This window comes from Erpetoichthys calabaricus, chromosome 17 (genome assembly GCF_900747795.2).
Source record: "Erpetoichthys calabaricus chromosome 17, fErpCal1.3, whole genome shotgun sequence".
Classification (NCBI taxonomy): domain Eukaryota; kingdom Metazoa; phylum Chordata; class Cladistia; order Polypteriformes; family Polypteridae; genus Erpetoichthys; species Erpetoichthys calabaricus.
In genome coordinates this window covers 75,684,742-75,704,291 of record NC_041410.2, presented here as the reverse complement: position 1 = coordinate 75,704,291, position 19,550 = coordinate 75,684,742, and the positions used below count along the sequence as shown (strand labels likewise).

Here is a 19,550-nt window from a genome sequence, read left to right as displayed (position 1 = left end):
AGGTGCAGACTTCACACAGACGGGGACAGGACAAGGACTGTGGGACAGCATGGTGACAATGCTAACCTTGTGTCACCCCCTTATTCATGTTTTGGTTTTTTTTAGTTGAGAATGAATGATACTTTGAAATGCATTCAATTATATTTAAAGAACAGCATACATTTTTATGGTTGAAATGAGAAGTCTGCCTTTTCAATATTACAGTATATAAAATTCTACAGTTAAGGGTTTTGTTTTTTAAAATTAATTTTCCTTGCCCATATACATGGGCTTTAAAGAGGGCCAAAATGTGAAGTGAATGTAAAAAAACACAAATACAGTTCAAAAACTGTAGATTACATTGAATGTTACGTAAAAGCCATCAGTCACACCAAACTCCACGCACAGTAAATAAAAACACTGAAACTACACAGGACACAACCCTCTGGGTAAGAAGTGATTCTCAAATAATTCATATACATTTAAATGAACATTTTTATAAGCAAGTAAAAAATATGGCAGTGACGCAAATAGCATAGCAAATACATATCACTACAGAAATAAAACAAAAAATGATTACATCACTTTTTGTACAGACATAATAAAAACAAGAAAGGGGTATTTTTTTTTTCTGTTTTTTAGCCCCACAAACATTTATGATAAATATAATAGCATTTTAAATTGCCAACACATTGAACAAACATGTATTCAGCGTCTTAGTCAAACTTATTGACTCCATGATTCATTACTGTGCTTGATCTCAAAGCAGAGCATTTGAAACAGCATGATCAGAAATGCTGATATAGCTTCTAAGACGGAAAAAATATAACAAGAAAATTAAATTCCCCCAAGAAACATGTATAATAAAGATACAATAGCATTTTTTTTTTTCTCAATTTTCAACATAGTCAACACACCAAACCAAACTGTTACTTTCAGGAATAAGCGCTTAACTCCAACACAGGTGTGATGCTGTGCTTGCTTCAGAACAGTGTGGTTTGTAATGCAGACCTAACTTTGGAAATGTTAAAAAAAACACAGAAAAAATATATTTATATATTTCTGCTAGACGTAATAATAGCCATATACAATGAGTGACTTATATACAGAAAAAAAAAACCCAGATGCAATATTGCAATGTCCAAATAAATACTGGACATACTTAAAATGTTTGGCAAAATCATCAACCTGATTCCACTGTAAAATAAGTAAGTCTCTTGCTCCACTCCCCAAACTAAAAGTCCCACAAAGTTTAATAACAAGGGTTCTGTACAATAATGCCACTAAATTAGGACAAAAAGAAAGTCAAACTCACTATAGCACAGAACAGTTCTGCAAATGTCCAACTTTGTGGGTCTTAACTTTACAGTATTGTCACCGGAACACCTACAGATTTTTTTAAGAGATTTTTTTTTTTTTTTTTCCCAGAGCCACATAATAATCTGCTGCTTCAAAGCATGATTTAAAATATCATACAGAATTAGGAAATGCTATTTTTGAAGATTTACTTTTAATTGAAAAGATCTGAACTGTTTCATTCAACTGTGAACTTTGGTGTCATCCTTGAGCCATCACTGGGATTCATTTCCATTATGACCAGTCTAACTTCTCTCATCTCTCACCAGTTCATTCTAAAAGACTGCTCGTTCCACCTTCTTCTCAGACCTCCTAAATTTCTGCCCAATTATTATTCTTGACTATTTGGAACAAAACTGTCCCTAGTATAATACAAATGAATTATTCTGACATTGCCTTCTCTAATGACCATTAAGAGTAACTTTTTAAAAAACTGTATTTACATGTAACTTTCTGTTTAGTTCCTCACTGATTAGAGGTGCGGAAGGATTACTTTCTACATCATTATTAAAAAAAAAAAAAAAAACTCTTTATAAATTGCATTTTATAGGATAGAATGCTTGTTCCCTTATAATTAACTTTGGATCAGTATGATTGCAAAATTAACATAAGCTTAAGTCTTTATGAACCTGTAGAGTTGTGTGTTTGAAATATTATGGATCTTTACTTCCAGGGAGAGGCAGTACACTATTTTCCATAGTGTGCAATGCCATTCTCAATCTGTGCTGCTAGTTTCAGAAGGTACAAATGATAACAAGACAAATGTGATTAGCAGTGCTCTTCTTTCTCATTTGTACATTTAAACAGAAAAATACCATTTAAGAGTCAAACATCCAAATGTAAAGGTAAAATGGTATTATTCTTGAAACAGTAATGACAAATATGACCACAGTCTACTTTTATAATGTGATGGTAATAAAAGTTCATTTTAAAACAACTTCACTCATGGTTCCTAGAAAAGTCTAAAGTCCATTTCTTTTACTCTTGGCTCATTAGGTACAGAGACTAAAGTTTCTAATACCTGTCATGCTCCTAACTGGCCGGTGCAGGGCTGTCCTGAGGATAAAGCTCACCTAATGTAGCTTGATGATGCTCTGAGGTAATCAAGCATTAATTTGGTTTAATAGTGCTTACACTGGCTAGAGAGGGTTAAAACTGGTCGGAGCACAGCCAGTGCAAGTCCATGATGGCAAGAAAGATTTAAAACCAACAATATGTCCTTTATGTTATTGAAGCATTATATTGCAAGGTGTCAACAAAGAAAAAAACACAGAAATTAAACAAATTGAAAATGCTGAGCAATGTAAAAAGAAAATAGAAAACAAAATGAAAATAAATGGGAAACTCAGAAATCTGTCTTTTTAAATTCTTGAACATTTAAGATTTCTGTGTAAATGGTAAGGAAAATATAAAATGAGTATGGTAATATTTAAATGAAATTATCATATATATTCCCTTCACAATAATATAAGATGCATGTGCAGTAAACACTCAGTTATGAACTGGACCTCTCAGAGCTTTGTTGCTGACATTGCTGGGAATGTGTTAATATCAGAAAAACTGGCACTTAAAGCATGCACAACAAAAATTTTAGTTCTCATGGATTTTAAAATGTATTTTCAAAATCTGAAGCACACAAAAACTAAAAAAAAAAAACCTCAAACTTTGAAAAAAAGTTACAAAAAATAAAGCTATGCAATAATTCAGTAAATCACATGGACACCTACTGCATTAATGACGGATTTGTGTGTTCTCATCAAATGCTTTCACTTCAAATTCCATTTTAAAATTTGGGTTTAAGCAAGTCCATGAATAAACAGAAATCACATGAAAATGGTAAGCTAAGTTAAAGAGATGTTGCTTTGTAAGCACCCTGGGCATGGGAAAGGTGCTATATAAATAAAATGTATTATTATTATTATTACAGGTGAACTGCCGAACACTTTAAAAGTAAATGGTACAAGAGGAAAATCATCTGACTTTATATTGTTTAATTCAATATATTAGAAGCATGCCTGTTTCGTGGAGATATCCAAAACATTTTACCACAATATTAACACAGTAGAAAACTACTAGAATTTCAAAATGAATGTAACAAAGTTTTATAAGCCAAAAATGTCAACATCTGGAAATGTTAACAATTTATGTGGCTACACCTGAATTATTTCAAATGTATTTGCTCCCCTCACTAGCCAGATTTCATTGATTTTGTGCAGTATATATATAAGTGGCCAAGCATGCATGATGCAGTAAAATGATGTCAAAATAAATATTTTTAAGCTATGTTGCTGCTTAAAGAAAAACTAAGTTAGAATGATTCTGCACAAAAAAACGATACGTGCTACTGAGAAATGAGATGTGCACAGGTTATTTTATAAATGTACACATTAGAGTCTCATTTTTTACCCTGCTGACAATGTATTTAAATAAACCATTTTATTCACATTTATGCATACACCCCTACGGAGACACATTCATATGAGCCAATTCAGAGTAATAAATCAAATTGTCTTCCATGCTGATGTGGATTCCACTCAAACAAAATAAATACAGGTCAGATGTTACCTTTAAATTTTTGCAGTTGCCTGTCTGTCTAAATTATTGTAAACTAAATTTCACTGGCAAAAAAAATTCTACTTAATAAAACTTCCAGTCTTCATACTTGCACAGCCAGCTGAAAAGTGGTTGAAAGAGATCAAACTAAAGTACTTTCTTAAAATATACCTGATGCAAAATAATTATCTCAGAATAACTGCCTTTTCCAAAGTGCTGAGTCTTGACAGACAAAATTTAAAATGGATTAAAAGTTCATGTGGTGGCAAACAATGAATGTTTTGTGGACAAAATGATTCTACCAAAGGAAAAGCAGAGAAGTCGGCATGTTGTACCAAGCATTTATTAGTGTCATTGTGCACATTATGACTGGGGGCTTGCAGAGGAAACCTTTGAAACATCTTGTGTGATGTATAAATAAACTGCCAGTAGTAAATATATATTAATGATCAATAGCTGGTGTCTGACTGCTGCACTGCTTAATGCTGTATCTGATGCATAGCACAGCTTTAAAGGATTAGAGTGTTCACAAGTATCCTCCATGAAACAACTTTCAGAGGAGATGTTTATCGTTGGCCAGATCAGCTGAATGTTTCCAATGTGTGAAGTAGAAATACTGGCTTAAACTGAGTAAAACTAGTCATATGTATATTTTCACCCCTCACTTTCATAAATATATCATTTTTGATGGTGGCTTCAGCTGTACATATTTGCATATTTTAAAATGGACCCTCATTTATCAACTATGCATATACAGTTGCAAGAAAACTTTGCAAAACCTCTGGAATGATATTTTTGCTATAGGGCACTAGAAGAGAATAACTGGTAGGGCTGGGCACATTCAACAGAAACTTATTGATTTGAGCGCCTAATTCCAGTTTGCTTTTGAAAAAGTCATTAGTGGAGAGCAGGGTTTTTCAACCAGTGTGACACGGTATTAGTGATGCACCATGAGAGCTACTCAGGTGTGCTGTGGAAAAAATAGTGTAGTACACCTGGGTCTGAATCTGAGAGGGACAAGCTCCTCAGGTGGTCTAGACATGCCAGAAGACGGCAGAACTACTTGGAGAGGCTAGCATAAAAGCAGATCTACGATCACTGTGTTGCAGTCACTGTGCTTGAGCACACTGGAAGCGTCTCCTGGTTTCTACAGTCCATCTGGTTTGGTGTGTGGTGCCAGAAAGTCTCAAAGGGCCAGTGGACAGTGGGCACGCAACTTGGCTATGAGGTACGGAGGGGCAGGCAAACAGATGAAGTTGCTGGGAGATGTGCCCGAAGTGCTCACTAAGTGCTGTGTCTGCAAACTCTAATCTCGGAGCTTCTTTTTTTACTGGCTTCTCAGGTAGTCCTGCCTCTTCGGACAGTTGAGTATGTGTATGAGACATCAAGTGATTGTGGTTAGTAGAACAGTGGTGTGCCTTAGGATGCTTCTGGTTACAGAAAGGGAGACACCACATAAAAAAGGTTTAGAAACAGTATTATAGAGGATCACGTTTTACCCGTCTGTACTATGCATGTTTAGGATTGACAACATATTTAAAGATTACTACACTCTCTTTTTAACATCTTTTACTCTATTGATGAAATATTTATAAACAAGCTATTTGATAGGAAGAAGCACAATTGTTTACACATTATTAGTTTGAACAGATTATGTTTGACTACTATTGTGGCTTAGTTAAAGACAATAGTTATAGGAGTAATTAATGCAGAAATCCAAGTCATTCCAAAGGGTTCTGTAAAGATTTCTTATACCCGTTACTATTAATCTGTATACTTATTACATATGTATAGATTCCCACAAATTTATGTGGAAAAAATAAAAACTAGCGTACACATCTGACCAGACGTGAAACATTATTTTGTGACAGAATAATGAAAGTTAGGCAAACAAAAGCAAGGATGGACAGAGTCCAATAGCTCTAATTTCTTTTGCGTTTCAGTTATGACATCTTAAACAGAAAGTGAGCCCAAAAATAGCATATGCAGTACTTGATATATGTCAGCATTTACATCAAGTTATAAAAATAGGAGGTTTGACAAACAAAATTACGCTTTTCTGTCCACAACACTCCTAATAACTCATCTAGATACTTTTCAAAAGTTTTAATTATTTCCACTTCAGCTTCATGACTCGGTAGTTTATTGCCGATTCCCATATAGTATATGTTACATAAACAAGGGCTACCTGGATTTTCATAAAAAGCACTCTTCTTTAATTTCAACCATGGTCCACAATTATATGATTCACTTAAGGTCTGTTTTGTGAGCTTTCCTAAAATTTGCTTGAACTTTATATAAAAAAAAAAGTTGTACCAAGTGAAATTTTCATCACCCTTATAGCACAGCATGCCAATAATTCTTAAATCTAAAGATCAAGACAAAGCTTCAACCACATATGGAGAAACTACCAAACTACATATGGAGAAACTACCAATATGTCCAGACCATCACATATATTCCAGATCCAATTTCCAGGACTGCCTTACCTCCGTTATAAACATCAGAATAACGTACTGCACTTGAAAAATGTTACCTTTCTTTATCACTTTTTAACCATAAAGTAGAACATTTTCAAATAAAAAGAATCAATCAAATGAAGTCATATAAGCAACTGCATCAATTGGTGCATGCTACACCAGTTGAATGAAGTGACTAGTTATTTGTACATTAGAATATGCACAATACTGTAATGAACTGAACTCTGTCCACTTTAACATGTGCACACTAAAGCAGTACTAGTAATATGTTTTTCTGAGGTATACTTATGCACTGGATTTTTACTTCTGCTAAAGTCATCTGCTGTTAGCTGTGACAGGGGTTTTCTGTTTTGGACGGTTTTCAGAACTATCACTTTATTTAATGTTGCTAATAATAAATTAATTACAATTTTTAAGGCATTAGTTCACATTATAAGATGTAACACAGGCATAAGCAAATCAAACTGTCCATACACAAGCACCTGCAAAAAGAGCAGTTAGGCTCAGTAAGAATTATTTCTTATAAGCATGCTTGTGCACTGTACGTTTAATCTAAATCTTTGTAAGCATTTATTTAGATACATTTCTAATTTATTTTGATAAACAAGGGCCATGTTGTCTATTTAATAGTGTATAACAAACATTCAAGGTTAGTAACTGCATCTGTAAAATGATAATACTAACATTTTAACGGTAAAAACTTGATTTAAAGGACTTAATAGGCACACACAGATAAACTTACATTATATAAACTAATAAAAATTGTAATGCAGCAGATTGTCAAATCATTGTCAAAGTATCTCATGCAACATAAACGTGAACGCTAAGTCATGCTTTTAACACACTTAACATTTTGGCAGCATACCACATCAACTTTGTTTAGTAAATTAAGAATGAAAATTCAGACTTATTTTTTTCTTAAGACAAGGTATTTTGGCTAATTATTTTTTGTGCTTAGAAGAAAATTTTGTGGTACTTGCTCTCCTGCCATAAGCTTAGCCATTGTAATCTTTGCAAACACTGCACCATGGATGACAAATCCTCATATTAATGTAGTCTATTTAAGTGGAAGGGTTGAGGTCGAACTTTAAGATAAACCTATGTCACCTCTTTAGTCTATGAAGGACCAGTACTGCTAGAATCCTAGCTACTTAATTTCTTATTAGTTAATAAGAGACTAGAGTAACATATTTATAGATAATCATTAAAGTCATGCAAATACAAGCTATTAGACAGGTAGACACGGATTGGTTGACTAATTACATGTTTGTTTTAACTGGTTAGAAAATGTATTCATAATCCAATACATTAATAAGAAACATTTCATTAACAAAAAAACTTCACAGTTTGTGTTTGTCCACCCAAAAGGGTGCATGACTAAAAATTATAAATCCAAGTCAAAAGCTGAAGCTGAACCATAAAATATTTTCATACTGTGTTTACTGAGGTATCAATTAAAGGCTTCTCATATATATGTCTGTTATTTTAATGCTAAATTTTTAAGCCTATTGAACAATGGTTTTAATACCTGTTACCCTGTTGATCAAATATTTATGAACAAGCAGACAAATAAGCTTTTTATGATGAGAGCATGAAAATATAGATTATTTAATGGCCACATTCAAGAGCTTGCTACACAGAGGAACACACACACACATAGGGTGCTTCTAGATAATGTTAAGTGGTGCAAGTTTCTTTGACTGACTGATGAAAATTAAATGGTTGGAAACATTCCCAGCAAAAAATGAATGACCAAAGAAATGGATGAAATGAGTGTCTACTGTACATGCACATTTAGTAATGCCTCATTTTACTGTGAGAGCCATTTAAACTCTACACTGAAAGCAAAACACTTTGTGTTCAGTTTAATTACATATGGCTAAATACAGTGTATATATATCTATATATTGTATATAGGTATATATACACACACGCACATACAGTGATATATATATATATATATATAACACAATAAATATTTAAATTTTGGTACATACGGCTTTAAACATTAAAAAATAAATGAATGAAAACACACAACTATCTACTACACTTTAGTTTCGCAATTGTCTCATTAGCAGGAATGGTCCTGCTCTTTTAAGAGCAAGCATTCAGAATCAGATCACTCAATGACCTTAAATTTCCAATAATTCGCTTAACTTTTTTTTAAGCATGCTCTGTTTCTAGCTTAAAATAGCCTTTAACTTACAGTTCTCGTACCTATTCTTTAGAAAAAGTCTGTTTATAGGATGGCTGCGCACTTGGCACGGATATGAAAACGAATACTTTAAAGAATACTACTCTTTTAGATTTATCCCACACAGACAATCTGTAAACTGTTGGCCCTTTTCCTTTTGAGCTAAATATCTATCTATTGAACATTTCTGACTTAATCATTTCATGAATGTAATACAAAAGTTAGTGACAACTAAACTTCTTACATGTTGTAAGATACCAAATCATACATTTCTTGGCATTTTTTTATAGAAAATTACTATAATTTTCATCCAGTATAGGAATGATCCTGTTTGAAACCACAGTAATATATCTCTCGCTTCAATCATTCTGTTAAAATCCCTGTTCTATTTCTTTCTACAATAATATTCAAAATGTTCTTTATGTGTGCTCCCCTTTACCATATAAAAATTATCATTGGCCATGATGTTAAACATTTCTGTTAAATGACAAAAGGTTAAAGGTCACCCCTTGCATGGGCCATGTAGTGCTGGTGAAGGTCACTCTCCTGGATGAATGTTTTTCCACAGTCAAAGCACTTAAGCAACTGCGCATCCTTCTCTGGTTCACCACGTTTCTGCAGCTCAGCACACTTTTGCTGTAGGAACTGTTTCTGGTTCGGAGGAAATCTGTTCCCTTGCATGGCATGCCTCTGATCCTCTAGCCTCTCTTCCACATGAGGGTATTCGTTTTCTAAGAACCTTTGCTCTGGAACCTTCCTCTGCTCATGCGGAAGACTGTTCTGAAGAATTTCATCTTTGTATTTCCTTATGTTATGCTCAAATTCACTGTGGGGTTCTGGTAAAGATTGTCTGACAGTCCATTTCGGTTCACGCTGTATGCTATTTGGATAGGTCTCCTTTGTTTTTTCTTTGAGCAATTCTCTATGTATAGGTCTTTTTTGAACTTCTGTACACACTTCAGGAGTTCTCCTATGTTCTGAATGGAGAAAGCCTGGGTGGATACCATCTCTGTGTCCCTTCATGGTCCCTTTCTGTACAATCCCCCTGTGCATTTCCATCTTGTGTTCTAGAGTTCTTTTTGGCTCAGGGGAAATGTTTGGGTTGATCACATTCCAATGGTTCCTCATCTGTAACTCTTCACAAACCTGATTTAAAGCCCTCTTTAGTTCACGTGGAGAAGTACCTGGGTTTATCTCATCCCTCTGTTGTTTAGCTTTTGTGTGAAATTCTGAACACATTTGATTCAAGACCATTTTAGGTCCATAAGCTTGAGTGTAGGGATGAAGCTCTGCTCTCTGTTCTTTTGATTTGTCCTTGTGCAGCTCTGCATACATATGATTCAGAACCATCTTCTGTCCATGTGGATAAGTGTATGGGTGAATCTCCTCTCTATGTTCCCTTGCCTTCTCTCTGTGCAGATCCACATACATTTGATTCAGGGCCATTTTTTGGCCATGTGGATGAATATATGGATACATCTCTCCTCTCTGCTCCTTTGCCTTTTCCCTGTGCATGTCTGAGCACATCTGATTGAAAACCATTTTCTGTCCATGTGTGTAAGTATATGGGTGGATGGGCCCTCTGTGCTCCTTTGGCTTCTCTTTGTGCAGCTCTGCATACATGTGATTCAGAACCATTTTCTGCCCATGTGGGTGTGTGTAGGGGTGAATCTCTTCTCTTTGTACTTTTGTCTTTTCTTTGTGTAGTGCTACACACATCTGGTTCAATGCCATTTTCTTTCCATAGGGATAAGGATAAGGGTATGGATGGATCTCTCCTCTCTGATCCTTTGATTTTTCTTTGTGTAGCTCCACACACATTTGATTCATTATCATTCTCTGATCATGAGAATGTGTGACTGGGTGCATATCATGTCTTTGTTCCTTTAATTTTTCCTGATACACAAGCTTCCTCTGGAGCTCAGCACATTTCTGCTCCAAAATTCTTTTCTGCTCCTGTGTATTGGTTTTTGGAGAAACCTTGTTTCTTAACTCAGCCATCTTCTCATGCTGCAGAAAATTTCTCTGCAGCTCTGTGCACTTTCTTTCCAGAAAACCTTTGTGTTCATTCACAGGAATTCTTGGGTGCATCATTTCCCTTCTCCCTTTAAGCATCTCCTTTTGAGCTAATTCTTGTTGCACCTCGGTGACTTTTTGTTCTAAAGTTACTTTTTGCTCAGGTGTTGGACAGCTTATGTATGCCTTGTCCCTTTGCTCCCTCAACCTTTCCTTCCTTACAACTTCGCGTTGCAGCTCAGCACATTTTCTTTCTAAGAGCCCTCTTCGTTCTTGTGCAGGCCTGTTCAGGGGGACCTCATTTCTCTGTATCTTAAACATCTCTCTACGGACAACTTTCTGCTGCAGTTCTGCACATTTTTGTTCCAAAACACCTCTTGGTTCTTGATGAACTCGGCTAGAATTCAGTTTATCCGTCTGCTCTTTAAGTGTCTCATTCCATACCACCTTTCGTTGAAGCTCAGCACATTTTTGCTCCAAGACACCACCATGCCCTTGTGTGGTTTTATTTGGGAGACTAGCATCTGACGAGTCTTCTAAAGACTTGCTCTGCATGACTTTGCGTTTTAGCTCTGCACACTTTTGTTCTAGAACTCCTCTACGATCCAGGTTGATGCACTTTGAGGGAAAGCTTTCTTTGGGTTTCTCTACCGTTTCTTTTTGTATATCATCTCTTTGAATCTCTATGCATTTATTTGTCAAGGAGTCTTCAACTTTTTCTTGCTGAGAATCAGTCTGTGTGTCTTCTCTGGTTTCTTCTTGATCTTCTGTATCTGGTATACTTGGCTCTGTATCACTAGGCTTGGCCTGCACTATGAGGTCATCAGTCTCTGTAATGGAATCTTCAGCTGGCTGCTGTTCTGTCTCATTAGATGAATGTTGTTTCACATCATTGTTTTGTACCTCCAAGGAATCACTAGTCACCTTTTCTTCAATGAGCTGGGAAGGGGTCTCAGAAACATTTTCTTTTTGTGGCTCAGCTGATTCTGGCAGCAACTTTTCTTCCTCTTTCTCTTGTCTCACAGGTTCCTCCTTGTCCTCTGTTCTCTGGTTTTCAGTAGATGTCTCAATAACATTTTGGTCTGGCATCTCAGCGTTAATTTCTTGTACCACTGCAATGTTCTTCTTCTTAAGAAGAGCCATGCGCTTCCGAAAACCTTTCCTCCTCCCTCTTCCTCTCTTCTTTGGAATCTTTTTTGATGGACCGGGTATCACAGCTTGTGTTGGGACATTGGCAGATGTATTCATTTTATCATGGACTTTCTGGTGCTTTACTAAGCTTCCAAGCCATGAAAACTCCTTGAGACACAACTGGCACTGGTAGGGTGTCTGACCAGTGTGTATGTTTTGATGATCCTGCAGATTGTTGAGATTTCTAAAACTTTTCCCACAGTCATTACAATTGTAGATCTTTTTTCCAGCATGACTAGAAAGATGGTCCTTGAGCAAACTTTCTGTACTATATCCCTTAGGGCATTGTGGACACCTGGAGGAGATGGACAAGACAAACTAAGTTACTTTCCTGACAATAAAAATTACATAACAACCTATTATATGTTTGATTCAGAATGCAGCATACCATGGAATACAGTCAAAAGGAAAGACCATGTGTGTCTACCTATTTTTCCAAAATTCTCCACCAGTTGAATTAGACACGTAAAAAATTTCAGAAAATCTATACACCTTAATGAAATATTCTTACCTTGCAACTTAAAAAAAAAAGACTTTGATGGATCTAGTTTGCCCTTGTACACAAACTGTGTCTGTTGTTATCAAAACGTGGTGGAGAAATACACAGCTAAGGTGAAATTATTTAACCAATCACCACACACCTTCTGCACAAATATGAGGTTACATAGTAATTTTGAACCCCTATGCTAGATCCTAAAGTCAAATGATACTAGTGAAGTGGTCTATTGTCACATGTGTACAATATTATGCAACAATATTGAACATTTATATTATTAATAATAATACCACACTATGTAGTGTATTACTATTCTAGACACCATTAATCATTAAATCCCTTCACTTCTTTTTCATTTAATAATTTAGGATGTATACTTTCCACATATGCAACTTGTATACATTAATTCATATGACAGACAGATTGTTTCTTCCTTGTTGAAAGCGGAAACAGAAAGCAGCGTACAGTATAAGAAAATAGTGCTGGTGAAAGCTGCCAAAATAATATAGAAATACTGCTAGAAAAGAGACTTTGAAATAAAATCTTTTTCATCTTCTAGTAAAATGGCTTTAAATATGCTAAAATGGAAGGGTGACTTACTGCCCTGTTTCAGCAATGCAGTATGGGAAAAATGCTGACTGACTAATTCACTCATCAACAAAAACTATCACTACATATCTACTAAGAAAAGTCATTTTGATATATTAATATTTATTGGTTTAAAAAAAAAAAATAGAAATACCAAATATCCCAAAATCTCAAAAATGCCTTGACAGATTTGATCAAAACTTGGTGATGTTGTAAAAAAAAAAATGGAAATTACCCAAATGTTTTTGTTTTTTTAAATTTGTCAATATGTATTCATTAATATTATGGTAACTTACAAGCTCTCAGCTGCCCTGAGAGCTTGCTTTATTCAAATAAAGAATGCAGCAGATAGCACTAGAATTTCTCACAAATAGCACCAGTAACTAACAGGGTGGATGGATAAATAAAGAACAGGCAGAGTCCTGGACAGGAAAAAAAAGAGACGCAATCACTTTGCAAAATAGAAAGAGAAAGTTTGGAGAAGCTCAAGGAAGAAGCAAAGCTTAATGTTTAGCAAGAGCTGTTTTTTGCTGTTGACTACTGACACTCTTGGATGCATACCCGCTTTCACCATGGTTATCCATTCTGCTCCGCTGACCTTCAGCCACCGGCACCGGGCCCCGCGACTGCGATGTTGCAAACTCCAAGGGAGAAATAGCAGCCTTATGCCAGGCATACTCTGTGCGATTTTTAGAAATCGTCAAGTAACTACTCACAATGCATGATTGTGCACGCATACTACTAGTGACTAACTGTATGAACACATTCGGTACGATGAATATGCCATGACATGAATTTACAGACTATACATGCACATGACCCTGACAGACAGTTTGATCCATTTAAAATAAACAGGCATGTCAACAAAACAAAGAGCTACATTCCTGACTCTTTGCCATACTGTGTTCTGAAAGTACAAATAAAAAGGCATAATTGGACACACAGATCATTGAGGTGCAGACAGTGGAATCTGTCTATTTTACAGAGAGAATCAGGGGTACATAGTCTATGTAATTTTCTGTTTTGTGTTTATTTTGGGTTCTTCAGTAAAGGTTTCCCAAGATGCTAGTGTCCATAGGATATTCAAATGTTTTAAATCAAAAATGTGAAAATGAGCATGACAATGGCAATATCCAATGCACAGTATACTGTGATCGATACATAATGACATTCGATAGTGACTTCAGAAAACTGGGAACTGAGACAGCTCGCGTTCCAAAACAGCTGAATGAAATTTCTGACATGGCAAAAATTCTTTCAATCATACAACAACCCAATCATAAGATGCAACTGGGCATTGAATTTCTAATGGCGAAATGGTACACGGTTCTTGCTCTTCACATTAATACATCAGTGTAAGAAATTAGGTACTAGCACTTATGTATATCCACTTTAAACACTATTTTGCATATACATTCACATTTGTGGACTTTAAAGGGGTGAGGCTACAAACAACTGTTAAAAAACATGAAAAGAAATCCTGCACTTGGGTGAACAGTGTAAACAAATGAAAATCGTAAACATGTAATAATAATTATAAAATACTCAAGTTTCACAGTATTCCTACTGATTATCTGCATCCATCCCTGCATGTAGGCCCTCCAACCTGCATGGAAAAACTTGGGGGTTGGAGGTAGAATTGGTACTCCAGCCACCATAAAAAACGACACACTGTTCCACTCCATCTGAAATAGTGTGGTGCTGAGGTATCACCCATTACATGGCTACTACTGATTATCCATTTCAATTCAAATCAGTACAAAATCAGTTTGTTTTTTTTAAATATAAATTATTCTCAAATATGAATGAATAACTCATGTCCCATCATATATCTATGCTATTTTTTAAGACATACACTTATATTTTTTACATATTCTAACTGATGAAAACCTGCTTCCTAACATTGTGCTTCATGCATTATTAGCAAAGCCTTGTAACTCTGGATCGAATTTACTGTAGTGACATACTGGTTTTCATTACAAAAGAACCCTTAGGCACTGGACAATGTTCTTGTATTATAATAAAATTAATCAGAAAAAATGCATTTACTCTATATTGAATCCACCTCAGACATTCTACAGAACCAAAGTAGCTGCATATTCACTAAAACTTGATCCACAGCCACTTAAAGTTTATAGCACTATATGGGTACTGCTGGACATTTACTGCAGTACTTTGATTTTTAAGAGAGAAGCAAAAAACAAAATTGATCAGGTTACGAAAATGAGGACTTTAAACTAACTGATAATAATCATCTCCCATGGTGACTTCCTCCTACTGCACAAGCAAGTGTAATGTGCATACAGTGGGGGTGCATTTAAAATAGTTGGTGTTTCTGTCTCAACATGACCATCTTAAAAAAATCAATCTGACTTCCAGTGAACTTTTATTTAATTTCCATTAATATTCTGTAGGGCTTCTATACCATTTTGCAATGTTCTAAGAAGGAATATGTTATTCTAAATTATGAGCATTTACAGTACAATTCTCTTCAGATTACATGTTGTGAGTATTTCATTTTGCAATGGAAAAACCCTTAATCACTATGACTAATAGAAGTCACAATAATAGCACTATAAGATTAACTGTTAACATAAATAAGTAAAATAGAAACCTTTATATGAGACAACAGTTGTGAATATAAAAATTAATGTTAATGGTGCAGGTCCTGCAACCATAAACTATTCCTATTGCAGTATTTTGTGGCATTGTATGATGATTTCTATTGACCACTAGATGACAGAATATGAACAATTTTCCTCCAAGTATATTGTTAAAAAAAAAACTGTTCTGAGAAAAGAAACACAATTTACGCTACCAATAACACAAAATAAAAACCTAACTGGAAGTTACAAACAACTGTCATGGACTACTCAGACTTGCGATATACAAGCCTCTGTTCCAAATCTGAATTTTGCCTCTTATTCTGCTGCAATAGGTTCTGGACCCACATGACCCTGAATTGGATCCAGATGGTTAGAGAATGTTATTCTAGGCATATTTTACGTTAAGCATAAAAATCAAGACCATAATACCTTAAATATGCTCATTCCAATTCAAGGGTTCAGGCAAGACAGACCTGTTTTTTAAATCATGGTTAGCATGACTGCACAAAGACCTAAGCCCCATAAAAAAGATGTGATATATTTGGCAGTGTCTAAAAACATTTAATTACAGAATTCACAAAGAAACTATTACAAAAAGTAGATGAAAGCACATAATACTGAAAATATACATATTTATTATATTTGAATGTGTGGGGTAAAAGCCTTCAAGTAATCTAGGATAAAATGTTTAGTCAAAAAGTGTTTAAGGAGAACTTAAAGAGGCAGGACAACAGAAAAAGGCTAAGCAACAAAACACTGTAAAGAAAGAGTACTGTATATTGTATGTACATCAACCTAAAGAAATGCTGTCCTATTTCTTTTTTTAAACAGTGAAGGGGTCTGTTATAATGTAGGGAAAATCTTCTGAACTGATTGACACTTCAAGTACAATGTACAACTCCAGGCCACACAGATCACTTCTGTGTTTTCCACACCAAACCATGACAAATACTAACCTGCGTATGTTCCTTGTGATCAAAAACTAGTAGTTTATAAAAGTTATTGATATTAGATCACATTTTTATGCTAACCATAATAAATATTTAGCTAGATGAATATTTTGATACTCTCTTGATAAGGCTTCTTAAATTTAAGATGATTAAAGCTTGTTCTGTTCTTGCATCATGCCCAGAAAATAAAAGAATTTATAAAATTGCCACCATTGTCTGAAAGCAGTTATGCGAAATGGGGTATTACATGAGGATTGTTGTTGCATGTTTTTAACAGCTTATGGTGCAATAGATGAGTAATGCAGAGCAGTCAATGATCAATGTTTGAGTATCAAACATTTTCAGTGAATCTGCTACATTTACATAGTCAAATAACTGGAGAAATGATCTTTAGAGGGCTAACTTTTAAGATATCTGTATTAATGGAGACTGGACAACATATATAGTCAATGAGCAATTGTGAGTCTTCAGGATGAATTTTGCTCAATTCTTCCCAATAGAAAATAAGTTAACTTGCCAAAGGTTGTTAGGTATGTAAAGAGCTGGGGCAGCATTACCACTTCACACATCCAGTGTACTGGATTATGTATTCCATGTTTGATCATTGTGCTGAGTCTGCATGTTCTTCCACTGTGCACGGATCTTCTCATGGGCATTCTTGTTTTCGTCCACAATACTGATGATACTTAGATTAATTGGCAACTCCAAATTGGTCCTGTGCAAGTGTGTAAAACGATGGGCATTGCAATGAACTTCTGCCCTGCTTAAGGATTGTTTCATGCCTTGCTACAAGGATAGATTTTACCCCCACGACCCTCAATATTATTTATTGGATTTTAGAACGCTATGTTACTTTGTACATTAATAAGAAATATGTTATCAACTCCAAACAAATAACATGTATTGAATATCAGGTCTTGGAAATATTAGTACCCTGAGTAAAATGTGCGCTTTTAACAATGCAACCAATCTTACCTAAACTGTAGTCCAGCTGGGGATGAAAACATGCACAAATTCTATTTTGGTTGGCAATAAAGCTAGAAGAAAACACATTGGCTGTCCTGGATCACTGATGTTGACCCTTGGCCTACAAGATTCATCATCAATCATTTAAAAATTACTTTGCATGTACTGCTGTCTTCCTCGTTATTACTCACTGAACAACAAGGTGGAGTGATATTTTTATAAAAGTTGTTGGATGATTGAAAATGGGAAATGCATTCTTATGGCCTCCTTTACCACAAAAAGAGCCTGAACAAACAGTAAAATGCAAAATAGCTATTTAATCAGACATATTAACATCAAGAAAAAAAAAACTATTAAAATTATACTTCTGGCTGTTACTGGTTCCTTTCTTGCCCTACCCTATTATAAAAACTATAATATTTATGTTATGTCCTAAAGCTCAGCTCAGATTATCACCTTAGAAATAGTCAATTACACCTTACACTTACCTTCAGTGAAAAAAAGTAAATTGTTTTACAATTGATGTGGTTTAGACATTTAGACAACACTATTTTGCTGGCTTTTGTTTATGGGTCTTCACTGAAAAAGTGATTCCTCTACTTTCTTTCTAGGTAGACCCAGACTTTAATCACGCTCTAAATTTCAGACTTTCAACACCCCACATGATGCAAAGTTGAATTAACTGTACCTGAATGGCTTCTCTTGATGTAGTTTCTGGTGACTTCTCATGCTCTGTGCTGTGGCAAACGCTTTGTCACATATTGGGCACCTGTGTGGTTTCTTATGTGTGACCTGGTGCTGGTACAGACTACACCTGTGCTTGAATTTTTTGCTGCATGGAGGCATTGATAAGGCTGGTCATTGGTATGCTTGCGCTGGTGGATTTTCATGAGTGACCAGTGTTGATATTGCTTTCCACAGTCGGGGCATTTAAATGGCAAGAAGTCTCCATGATTTTGCTGGTGTTTATGGAGAGCTGCTAGATATGAATATGCTTTCTCACACTGACTGCACTTGTAGGGCTTCTCACTTAATTTGTTCTTAGCAGGACTGAGCGGAGAGTGGGCTAGTTGATGTTTTTTAAGTGACTCGAGGTAGGAATAGCCTTTTCCACATACTGAACACTTGTGAGGCTTCTCTGGAACGGTTTTGACAGCGCAGTGCATTTGTTGATGGTTTTGAAGAAATGCAGAAGAGGAATAACTTTTGCCACACTTGTCACATACAAAAGGCTTCTCTCCATTCTCAGCTGGTTTACCGTCATTAGGGATTTGTTTTTTAGAAAGTGTTTTGACATCAGGATTGTCCTCATTAATCTGGGCCCTTTGCCCTGCTTCCAACCTAACTTTTCCCACTCTTTTATATTTCTTGTATGACCTTCTCCCAGCATGTACCAGTCGGAAATGTCTCTGATAGTTATACTTTCGGCTGAATACCCTTCCACAGTGGCCACACTCTGAGCTCTCCCAGACCCTATCTGATGTCTCTTTTTGGTCCACAGCAACTTGACCTCGTACCACTTGCCGCTTTCTTTTTCTTTGCTTAGGCAATAAGGTTTCGCCATCTTTAAGGCATTCTTCTTCTTCTGCAAGAACACCTTCTGCAACATCTTCTTCTTCTACAGAGTAGTTGATTGGTATTCGCTTACGAAGTACACGGTGATTTAATTCAAAATCTGCAAACAGATCAAGAAACAATTATAAGGACATTGTTGCAATTTTAACTGGCTTACACCAGCAATCATAATGGTTTGGTTTCAATTAGGATATGCATATTAATGATTATTTAAATATTGCTGGAGTAATTCTTAAACTAGAAAATTCCTATATTCATATTAGTACTTTTCTTGTGTAAGCTAATACCAAGTCTTGAACAGACCCTGACTAAATCTGGTCAATTTAGACGATGAGAATGGCTCAAGTGAAGATGCAAATATATATTTTTCTTTGCAAGTTGCACAAACGTTATCTGAATTCATAGTAAACACTATATTGTTGATTGAAATTTACATTTTTGTTGTATGGATTTTTTAATCATTGCCTCTCTAAGTGCTTTACTTCACCTACTCACTTGAGCCCAACAAAGTCAACAGTGATTTTATGCAAATTGTCTTTTTTCTAGATTTTCTTATGATATCCCAATCAAAATATATCATTTAACAATACATTACTACTG

The 19,550-nt window shown here is 35.4% G+C and overlaps 1 protein-coding gene across 1 annotated transcript; it reads right to left on the bottom strand.

Moving 5' to 3' along the window:
* Positions 1 to 406: 406 nt before the first annotated feature.
* LOC114667600 (protein Daple-like) lies at positions 407 to 19,050 on the bottom strand. The gene is made up of 2 exons (XM_028822965.2): positions 18,064 to 19,050; positions 407 to 12,064 (listed from the first exon to the last, which is right to left on the bottom strand). Exons 1-2 carry the CDS (start codon positions 18,219 to 18,221, stop codon positions 9,058 to 9,060), a joined length of 3,165 nt encoding a protein of 1,054 aa, XP_028678798.2. The 5' UTR covers positions 18,222 to 19,050; the 3' UTR covers positions 407 to 9,057.
* Positions 19,051 to 19,550: the final 500 nt, after the last annotated feature.